Source organism: Phyllopteryx taeniolatus, chromosome 16 (assembly GCF_024500385.1).
Source record: "Phyllopteryx taeniolatus isolate TA_2022b chromosome 16, UOR_Ptae_1.2, whole genome shotgun sequence".
NCBI lineage: Eukaryota > Metazoa > Chordata > Actinopteri > Syngnathiformes > Syngnathidae > Phyllopteryx > Phyllopteryx taeniolatus.
Window position 1 is genome coordinate 9,986,183 of NC_084517.1, and position 11,642 is coordinate 9,997,824.

General features: G+C 43.2%; 1 protein-coding gene across 1 annotated transcript; it reads right to left on the reverse strand.

Annotated features, from left to right (window-relative positions):
• Nucleotides 1–3,862: 3,862 nt before the first annotated feature.
• On the reverse strand, nucleotides 3,863–6,124 carry lect2.1 (leukocyte cell derived chemotaxin 2, tandem duplicate 1). Its single transcript, XM_061748980.1, has 4 exons — nucleotides 5,965–6,124; nucleotides 5,773–5,884; nucleotides 5,547–5,698; nucleotides 3,863–4,287 (listed from the first exon to the last, which is right to left on the reverse strand). Exons 1-4 carry the CDS (start codon nucleotides 5,999–6,001, stop codon nucleotides 4,121–4,123), a joined length of 468 nt encoding a protein of 155 aa, XP_061604964.1. The 5' UTR covers nucleotides 6,002–6,124; the 3' UTR covers nucleotides 3,863–4,120.
• Between the last annotated feature and the right edge of the window lie 5,518 nt (nucleotides 6,125–11,642).

Consider the following 11,642-nt stretch of genomic DNA (forward strand, 5'->3'; position numbering starts at 1 on the left):
CGGCCCGTGGGGATGAAGAACCACATTCACTGCTATTTTTCAATAAAGTACATTTTGTTGCTAATTTTGTCCACCGGAGGGTGCACTGACAACACTTAAATGACATTGATGCACTTGTGAAGGCCAAACGCTGCCAAGTTTCAGGAGCACACTAATACAAATTGGTGTGCCATGTTCACACTACAATTCTGTGAAAATAAATACCTCCTGTAGAAATGTTCTAAGACATTGAATATTCCTCTGGCTCTCTTGCCTGGCAGCCTCCACTACTCTTTCCCATAACTTCATTGTGTGGCTCATCAACTTTATTCCTCTAGAGTTCCCACAGCTCTGCACATCACCCTTGTTCTTAAAAATGGGCACCAGCACACTTCTCTCCACAGGAATGTCATCAGGACCAACTGCCTTTCCATTTTTCATCCTCTTTAATGCCTTACTAATCATTGGCACTTCCTGTTCCACCACACTTGCCTCTTCTACTCTCCCTGGTGGAAAGCGGGTTCTTTGGCAGAAAGAGAAGAGAAAAGAACTAAGCCTAGAACTGAATGTGGGGACTTTGAATGTTGGGACTATGACAGGAAAATCTCGGGAGTTGGTTGACATGATGATTAGGAGAAAGGTTGATATATTGTGTGTTCAGGAGACCAGGTGGAAAAGCAGTAAGGCTAGAAGTTTAGGCGCAGGGTTTAAATTATTTTACCTTGGTGTAGATGGGAAGAGAAATGGAGTCGGGTTATTTTAAAAGAAGAGTTGGCTAAGAATGTCTTGGAGGTGAAAAGAGTATCAGATCGAGTGATGAGGCTGAAACTTGAAATTGATGGTGATATGTATAATGTGATTAGTGGCGAAGGAAATAGGGGTGATGAAGAAGTGATGGGTAAGTACGGCATCCAGGAAAGGAACTTGGAGGGACAGATGGTGGTAGACTTTGCAAAAAGCATGCAAATGGCTGTAGTTAACACTTTTTTCCAGAAGAGGCAGGAACATAGGGTGACCTACAAGAGCGGCGGTAGAAGCACGCAGGTGGATTACATCTTGTGCAGACAATGTAATCTGAAGGAGGTTACCGACTGTAAGGTAGTGGTAGGGGAGAGTGTGGCTAGACAGCATAGGATGGGGGTGTGTAAGATGACTATGGTGGTGGGGAGGAAGATTAGCAAGACAAAGGCAGAGCAGAGAAGCATGTGGTGGAAGCTGAGACAGGATGAGTGTTGTGCAGCTTTTCGGGAAGAGGTGAGACAGGCTCTTGGTGGATGGGAGGAGCTTCCAGAAGACTGGACCACTGCAGCCAAGGTGATCAGAGAGGCAGGCAGGAGAGTACTTGGTGTGTCTTCTGGCAGGAAAGGAGAGAAGGAGACTTGGTGGTGGAACCTCACAGTACAGGAAATCATACAAGGAAAAAGGTTAGCTAAGAAGAAGTGGGACACTGAGAGGACCGAGGAGAGGCGAAAGCAATACATTGAGATGCGACACAGGGCAAAGGTAGAGGTGGCAAAGGCCAAACAAGAGGCATATGATGACATATATGGCAGGTTGGACACTAAAGAAGGAGAAAAGGATCTATACAGGTTGGCCAGACAGAGGGATAGAGATGGGAAGGATGTGCAGCAGGTTAGGGTGATTAAGGATAGAGATGGAAATATGTTGACTGGTGGTAGATAGTAGTGTTCTAGATAGATGGAAAGAATACTTCGAGGAGTTGATGAATGAGGAAAATGAGAGAGAAGGGAGAATCGAAGAGGCAAGTGTGGTGGACCAGGAAGTGGCAATGATTAGTAAGGGGGAAGTTAGAAAGGCCATAAAGAGGATGAAAAATGGAAAGGCAGTTGGTCCTGATGACATTCCTGTGGAGGTATGTATGCATCTAGGAGAGGTGGCTGTGGAATTTTTGACCAGCTTGTTCATAGAATTCTAGCGCATGAGAAGATGCCTGAGGAATGGAGGAAAAGTGTACTGGTGCCCATTTTTAAGAACAAGGGTGATGTGCAGAGCTGTGGGAACTATAGAGGAATAAAGTTGATGAGCCACACAATGAAGTTATGGGAAAGAGTAGTGGAGGCTAGACTCAGGACAGAAGTGAGTATTTGCGAGCAACAGTATGGTTTCATGCCTAGAAAGAGTACCACAGATGCATTATTTGCCTTGATGATGTTGATGGAAAAGTACAGAGAAGGTCAGAAGGAGCTACATAGTGTCTTTGTAGCTCTAGAGAAAGCCTAGGACAGAGTACCCAGAGAGGAACTGTGGTACTGAATGCGGAAGTCTGGAGTGGCAGAGAAGTATGTTAGAATAATACAGGACATGTACAAGGGCAGCAGAACAGTGATGAGGTGTGTTGTAGGTGTGACAGAGGAATTTAAGGTGGATGTGGGACTGCATCAGGGATCAGCCCTGAGCCCCTTCCTGTTTGCAGTGGTGATGGATAGGCTGACAGATGAGGTTAGACTGGAATCCCCGTGGACCATGATGTTTGCAGATGACATTGTGATCTGCAGTGAAAGCAGGGAGCAGGTGGAGGAACATTTAGAAAGATGGAGGCATGCACTGGAAAGCAGAGGAATGAAGATTAGCCAAAGTAAGACAGAATATATGTGCATGAATGAGAGGGGTGGTGGGGGAAGAGTGAGGCTACAGGGAGAAGAGATAGCAAGGGTGGAGGACTTTAAATATTTGGGGTCAACCGTCCAGAGCAATGGTGAGTGTGGTCAGGAAGTGAAGAAACGGGTCCAAGCAGGTTGGAACGGGTGGAGGAAGGTGTCAGGTGTGTTATGTGACAGAAGAGTCTCTGCTAGGATGAAGGGCAAAGTTTATAAAACAGTGGTGAGGCCAGCCATGATGTATGGATTAGAGACAGTGGCACTGAAGAGACAACAGGAAGCCGAGCTGGAGGTGGCGGAAATGAAGATGTCGAGGTTCGCTCTTTGAGTGACCAGGTTGGATAAAATTAGAAAGAGCTCATCAGAGGGACAGCCAAAGTTCGATGTTTTGGAGACAAAGTTAGAGAGAGCAGACTTCAATGGTTTGGACACGTCCAGAGGAGAGAGAGTGAGTATATTGGTCGAAGGATGATGAGGATGGAGCTGCCAGGCAAGAGAGCTAGAGGAAAACCAAAGAGAAGGTTGATGGATGTCGTGAGGGCAGTTGGTGTTTGAGAGGAGAATGCCGGAGATAGGCTTACATGGAAATGGATGACGCGCTATGGCGACCCCTAAAGGGACAAGCCGAAAGGAAAAGAAGAAGATTTGCACCCAAAAAATAAATCAAAACTTCAGGAGCATAAACTCTATTACCATGTGTTCTCGGGCCAGTTGTGCAACACGGTAGTTAAAGAAATTCCCCAGCATATGCCTCGATATGAGCATATGAGCAGGCGGTGAGCCAAAGGTGACGTCATTATGCCGCGAGGAGCCAAGACTTAACAATGTTTTATTTGACTGATGCATGTATTAAGATGTGGATGGCACTTACACGTATTAAGGTACACTACTGTATATTCACCATTATCAAAAAAAAACAAGCCGTTTCAAAGCACATACGATGTCGTGGAATGAGCAGCAAATCGAATAAGCCTCGATATGCCGAGAGGAGCAGGAGCGGTGAGACACCGGGTGAGCCAACGGGTGAGCCAGCGGGTGAGCCACCGGGTGACACTAAAGGGACACATTTTTAAGTCCCTTTTCCCAAGATCAAGTGTTCAACCACATCTATTTTGACATATTCAAATAGATGAATAATTAACCCAAGGGCAAACAACAAACGGCTCCAAAATGAAAGGGCAAACATTTAAAATTCAACACAAAGCTGCTGACAGCATCTGCTAAATGCCCAAAATACTTTCAAGAAAATGACAATATCACAAACATGATATGCAAAAATGCATTGACATCTTTATTTTTGACACATAAATTTTGTACAACAATAAGTTGTCCAAAATGAAATAACGCAAAAATAAAACTTCTGAAACTTTAAAAGTAGGCTTTACTTGTTTGCTATTCTTATGATTAGCAGTAATCCAATAGATAAATATTGTCACATGTTTGAGTGCCAATTTTTGAATAGATCCTGTCAATAAAATCCAAATGTGCCATTTAAGGTCATTAAAGTGCCTCCACCCCAATCCTCAGAAGTACCCTGTGGGGTCCTCCTTGTTGCACATCTGCACATGCACGTGCGAGGTGATTCCCGGGTAGACCTCCTGCATGGGCATCATGACGCCCAGACGCTGGCCCTTGCTCACGCTTCCCGAAATCCTGTCCGGATCCACATAGAAGAGTTTGACACATAGACCTGCATGGACGAAATGGGTGGGAAAGGTGAAGGTCGGTGGTGGGAAGTCACAAATAGCAAATACTTGGTTATTGGACTCACATCGATTTTTCAGGTTACTTGAATATTTTTCTTTTTAACTTTTTAACTTTTACTCCCTACATTTGAACCCATTTATAATTTCTACTCCTTACATGGTCAAACAATTCAACCTTTGCCAATGATAACACAATCTATTTAGGTATGTCATCTCAATATAAGAGAATAAATATATTCTCATTTATTGAAATGTACCTGTATATAATAAAACTCCCTCACTCAAAGACTGTTTGCAGCCAGGTTGGCATTGCACATGAGAATCCGTTCTAATTGCCTCACCTGGATAAAGGGTTAGGTTTTACAGGTATCAAAAATATTTGAAATTTAGATTAAGATGTAAAATAAGACATTGAAAGCTTGAAATACAAACATTTTATAGATCCAGTAGGTGTCGGTAATGAGCAACATCAGCCTCATTTGCTTAAACTACCCTGAACTAATAAGTCCGATGGCAACACAAACCACATGGGCCACAAGAACCTTTTGCTACTGGTTGGTGGAAAAGCCCCTAATGAGGAAAGATTATTTGAGATATGAAGGTTTTGAGTTACGAGCATGCTAATGGAACAAATGACACTCTTATCTTCAGGCACCACTGGTCCCATCAATTACTCGCACAGGTTCAGTACAATGTATCCTGTCGGTACAGTACTCGCTGTATTGCGGTTCACCTGTTGGGGAGTTCAGTGGATTTTGAGTGCATGCTGTTATTTCTTTGTGGTAAAATAAACGTTTCCTAGCCTAAAACCTTTTCATTGTAAACAAAATAATAATAATAACAATGTTATAACACATTACAAGGAATAAATTGTAAACAGTGTACAGTACTACTGTGCATTACTGTATGTTGAAGGGTTTAAAGGGTGTTTAAGAGTGTAAAACGTGTTCATAAGAGTATGGTAGAGGTTAATAGGAGTGAGGAAGATTCATACGAGTCTGGGGAGGTTCATAAAGCCCTAAAATATGTATAAATATAGAAATAATACCATTTTAAAAATTCTACATTGCAGATTTCATCTATTCCCGGGGTGGTCCAGAACCTAACCCCCGCGAGGGATTACTGTATTTCTACTTTTGCCATTCTTTTCTTTTGAACTCAAATTCTGTATTTCTACTTAAGTACAGCACGGGAGTACTTTTGCCACCTCTGTTAAAGGTGAAGATGTGAGTGCGGCACTGACCTTCACCCTCCAGGTTGATGCCATTGTTGATGGCTGCCTTCTCGGGGTCAGAATAGACGATGATTCTCCCACGGAGAGTGACGTCAAATGGAGCGTAGACCACGGAGTTGTCGTCGCAAGCGATGTCCAAACCGAGGTGAGACCTGCCACCTCTGGAAGACGACACATTACACGTCAGAAAAGTCAAGTCGTACCTGCCCCGGGTCATCGGGTCCAGCCACCTTACCGCGAGGCCCCAAAGTGACCTTGACCCCAACTGTCTGATGTCCTTGGGTTGTTGTTGGGGTTCCCCTGGCATAGCTGGCCGAAGGTCACACCCTCACACACACACACCAAAGCTACAAACAGGCACACACACACATATAAGGTTAGCACGAGACTGAAAGAGGTTTTGAGAATCACCCAATAATGTTCTCACCCAGCAGAGCTGCGAAAAGAGCCACGTTCTTCATCATCTTCGTCGCAATGACTCCACCTGGGCCTCACTTCAGCTTTTATCCACAGCATGTTGACGGGGAGAGCCGCCCCTCCCTCGTTTACAAAATTACCAAAATTCCGACTGGCAGTGTTTTGTTAAGTCAACAAACAGGGCAGACATGTACACACAATGCACGCGCGCGCGCACACACACACACACACACACACTCAGCAAGGCTTTGGTTCGTGGCGACACTTGACTCACTTTGTTGGATCATTTTACTTTGTAGCTTGGCCCGCTTGCCCTGTGTCAAAGTTGTTGTTGAGCAAGACAGGAAAGTCTTATCACGTACAAATTGTATGACGACCTTCTATTCAATATTCATGTTTACTTTTTGATCCACCTTGCTTCATGTAGTTTACTTATTTCTCATTTGTCCTTATCATTAGGAACGAACACAAACAAGATAAACTTTGGAACAAATGTGCTTTTGATCAACTAAAAGTGTATTAATCAGTTTTTATGAGATGTTTGGGAGCCCCTGGAAATCTTAGGGCCCCGGGCAATTGCACGTGCTTGCCTCGGATTAAGTCCACCCCTGGACAAAGTCCTTGTTCTGTCCTGTCTTCAAATGCTGAAATGTTCATCAGGGTATGTTACTTATAGCCAGACTACTTTGTAATTTGGTTTTGGTCGCTGTAATTGCATAAAATCCAGCTTCACAAAGGTTGTTGGAAATGGAAGAAAGGCTGAATGCCTTGCTTGCTTCTTTGCCAGTTTCGAAGGCTTTATTGCCTCATTTGCAAGCCTCTCACCACAGAGTGGGCGTGGTGCGTGAGAATCCTCTGTAGCGATAGACGGCTGATATACTTAAATGCAGCTTTATTTTTCTTGGAAGTTGTGTTTTTTTTTCTTGTGTCTCATCATTTGGCCTTTTCCCTGTGCTTTAAAGACTTTTTTTTTGTTTTTTTAAATGTTTTTGGTCTCTTGTGAGCCTAAGCACAGGCGGATGCACCTCATCGAGTCATGTTTTACACTGTTCCCTCGTTATATCAGAATCAGATCGCGGTTCACCTATTGCGAATTCAGTGCATTGCGGACTTTTTTCCATCTTCACCATATTGTGGGACTCTGAGTGTGTGCTGTAATATGTTTTTTGGTAAAATAAATGCTTCCTAGCCTAAAACATCCATCCATCCATCCATCCATTTTTTGAGCCGCTTCTCCTCACTAGGGTCGCGGGCGTGCTGGATCCTATCCCAGCTGTCATCGGGCAGGAGGCGGGGTACACCCTGAACTAGTTGCCAGCCAATCGCAGGGCACAAACAAACAAACAACCATTTTCACTCAGTCACACCAACGGGCAATTTAGAGTTGTCAATTAACCTACCATGCATGTTTTTGGGATGTGCCTGGAGAAAACCCACACAGGCACGGGGAGAACATGCAAACTCCACACAGGCGGGGCCGGTCCTCAGAACTGTGAGGCAGACGCTCAAACCAGTCGTCCACCGTGCCGCTCAAATAATCATTAACATAGAATTTTATGACTGCAACACGTTCCAAAAAAGCTGGGACAGGTGGCATAAAAGACTGAGAAAGTTGAGGAATGCTCATCAAACACCTGTTTGGAACATCCCACAGGTGAACAGGCTATATTTATATATAAAGGAGCTTCCCTGAATTGCTCAGTCATTCACAAGCAAAGATGGGGCGAGGTTCACCTCTTTGTGAACAAGTGCGGGAGAAAATAGTTTAAAACAGTTTAAGGACAATGTTCCTCAACGTACAATTGCAAGGAATTTAGGGATTTCATCATCTACGGTCCATAATATCATCAAAAGGTTCAGAGAATCTGGAGAAATTACTGCATGTAAGCGGCAAAGCCGAAAACCAACATTGAATGCCCGTGACCTTCGATCCCTCAGGCGGCACTGCATCAAAAACCGACATCAATGTGTAATATCACCACATGGGCTCAGGAACACTTCAGAAAACCAATGTCAGTAAATATAGTTTCAGAATCGGAATCAGAATCATCTTTATTTGCCAAGTATGTCCAAAAACACACAAGGAATTTGTCTCCGGTAGTTGGAGCCGCTCTAGTACGACAACAGACAGCCAATTGACAGCCAATACTTTTGAGACATAAAGACATTGACAAAAAAACAGTCACTGAGCAATAAAGGGTTAATAGTTATGTGGTAATGCCGGTACATTTATTTTTTATTTTTTGACAATTGTGCAAAAGATGCAGAGTCCTCTAGCACTTAGAGCAGTTCAAATGACTAATATAGCAATAGTCCGGTGCAATGACCATTGTGCAAAGGGCGCCGAGACTTCAAGGAGTGTATGGAGTTTAAAGTGACGAGTAGCGCGATAATCTGGGACAATGTTGGTTGTGCAAATGTTGCAGATACTCCTCAATCAGTGTGCAAATGGAGCAGATGCTACTCTGGCATGAGTGGCCAGTATTGGTCAACAACAGATGTGCAAATAGTGCAGCGTGGCAAGACTACTACAGTGAGTGCACGAGTAATATATAATTGGCCCCACAGAAAGTTGACAACGAACTCAAGTCAAAGAAATTGCCAGGATGTTGCAATAGAATTGTAGGATAGGTGTTTAAGAAGTTGATCGCAAGAGGGAAGAAGCTGTTGGAATGTCTGCTAGTTCTAGTTTGCATTGATCGGTAGCGCCTACCTGAGGGAAGGAGCTGGAAGAGCTGGTGACCGAGATGTGTTTGCCGCTACATCTGTAAGTGCAACTTGAAACTCTATTATGCAAAGCAAAAGCCATTTATCATCAACACCCAGAAACGCCACCGGCTTCTTTGGGCCTGAGCTCATATAAGATGGACCGATGCAAAGTGAAAAAGTGTTCTGTGGTCCGACAAGTCCACATTTCAAATTGTTTTTGGAAATTGTGGACGTCTTGTCCTCCGGGCCAAGGAGGAAAAGAACCATATGGACTGTTATGGACACAAAGCTCAAAAGCCAGTATCTGTGATGGTATGGGGCTGTGTCAGTGCCATTGGCATGGGTAACTTACACATCTGTGAAGGCACCATTAATGTTGAAAGGTACATACAGGTTTTGGAGAAACATATGCTGCCATCCAAGCAACGTCTTTTTCATGGTGCTTATTTCAGCAAGACAATGCCAAACCACATTCTGCACGTGTTACAACAGCGTGGCGTCATAGTAAAAGAGTGCAGGTACTAGACTGGCCTGCCTGCAGACCTGTCTCCCATTGAAAATGTGTGGCACATTATGAAGTGTAAAATACAACAACGGAGACCCCGGACTGTTGAACAGCTGAAGCTGTACATCAAGCAAGAATGGGAAAGAATTCCACCTATAAAGCTTCAACAATTAGTGTCCTCAGTTCCCAAATGTTTATTGAATGTTGTTAAAAGAAAAGATGATGTAACACAGTGGTAAACATGACCCTGTCCCACCTTTTTTGGAATGTGTCACAGCCATAAAATTCTAAGTTAATGATTATTTGCTAAAAACAATAAAGTTGATCAGTTTGAACATAAAATATGTCTAAATAAATAGTCTTTGTAGGCTATTCAATTAAATATAGGTTGAACATGATTTGCAAATCATTGTATTCTGATTTTATGTTTAACACGTCCCAACTTCATTGGAATTGTAAGTTCATCCGCTGACAAAGACATGAGTGGTCTATAATTTTAATAGTAGGTTTAAAATTCTACTTAAAAAAAAAAGATTACAATGCATTTGCGTTTCATTGAGTGAAATAAGTATTTGATCCCCTACCAACAATAAAGAATTCTGGCTCCCACATACTAGGTACTCCTAATCCAAACTCGTTAGCTATATGAAAGACACCTATCTCAACTTGTTACCTGTATAAAGACACCTGTTCACAGAATCAATCAATCAATCAATCACAAACCGACCTCTCCATCATGGCCAAGACCAAAGAACCTTCTAAGGACATCATGAACAAGACTGTAGACCTGCACACGCCTGGAAGGGGCTACAAGACCATTGGCAAGAGGCTGGTTGAGAAGGAGACAACTGTTGGTGCAATATTTAGAAAATTGAATAAACATATAAAGACTGTCAATCTCTCTCTCTGCCTGGGTCTCCTCTACTAGCAGGATTTCACTTTGTGGGGTATCAGTGACCATGAGAAAGGTTAGGCATCAGCCCAGAACTACACTGGAGTATCTTAATGATCTCAAGGCAGCTGGGACCACAGTCAAAACCATTGGTAAACACACTACGTCGTAATGGATTACAATCCTGATGTACCTGTAAGGTCCCCCTGCTCAAGATGGCACACGCACAGGCCCGTTCGAAATTTGCCAATAACACCTGAATGATTCAGAGAATGATTGGGAGAAGGCAATGTGACAAAAATTGAGATGTTTGGAATCAATTTCAGGTCCACTTCACCGTATCGAGGGAAATATGGATGGCGCCTTGTACCGTGTAATCCTGGTTGACAACCTCCTTCTCTCAGCCAGAAAACTTTAAAATGGGTCGTGGATGGGGCTTCCAGCACGACGATGACCCAAAGCACACAGGCAAGGAAAGGAAAGAGTGGCTAAAGAAGAAGCAAATTAAGGTCATGGAGTGACCTAGCCAGTCTCCAGACCTAAATCCCTAAGAAAATCTGTGGATGGAGCTGAAGGTTCGAGTTGCCAAGGCACAGCCTCGAAACGTTAAGGATGTGGAGAGGATCAATGAAAAGGAGTGGTCCAAAATTCCTCCCGAGATGTGTCCAAACCTGATGATCAACTACAGGAAACGTATGACCTCTGTACTGGCCAACAAGGGGTTCTGCACCAAGTACCAAGTTATGTTTTGATAAGGGGTCAAATACGTATTTCACTAAACAAATTGTAAAATATCTTTTGTTTAATGTGATTTTTTTAAAATTTTATTTTGGATATTCTCTCTCCCTTTTAAAATACACTTACTATTAAAAATATAGACCGTCCATGTCTTTGTCAGTGGGTAAACTTACAAAATCATAACAAGCATTTTTGGGGGAATGTGGGAAGAGGCCGGAGTCCAGATTTGATGCCGCAACTGCAGAACTGTGAGGCAGATATGCTAACACGAGACTTTCAAAATAAAATTCAGACTCTCATAATTTTTGTTGTTGTTTAGTCTGTGGCCCACGGACGGGTGGTGAGAGACTGCTCGTCTATGGGATTTGACTAGCACCTGCTGGAATGTGGTGAAATGCATCGAGGGAAAAAGATTGGCGAGCGAAACAGCAATGAAGCTTGCTTGGAAGCTGGAGTACAACGAACTGCTCTGCCAAAGCAGGTCAGTCAATCTGTTGATCAGCCGACCACTAAATTACTGATCACTAAGAATGGCGCTCTGGCTGCGCTTTGTTTATCTATTCTCAGGCTGGAATCGGACAGTGGTGACTGGGGAACTTTTGGTGTGTAACTGTGTTTGTGTGTGTCTTTGCAGAATGATGAAACCCAAATGTCTGCCAAATATATATATTTTTCTTGACGGAAGGTCATTTTTTATTTTCCTACGCATCATTGTAATAATATCCATATAACACCTATCAGGGAGTGTCAAGATCTTTCATTTGGCGTTTGCTGTGTTTTCTATCTTCTAAAAGATCAAGGTGGTTTCATTTAAAGATGCCGTATTACCATAAGTTTTCAGTCG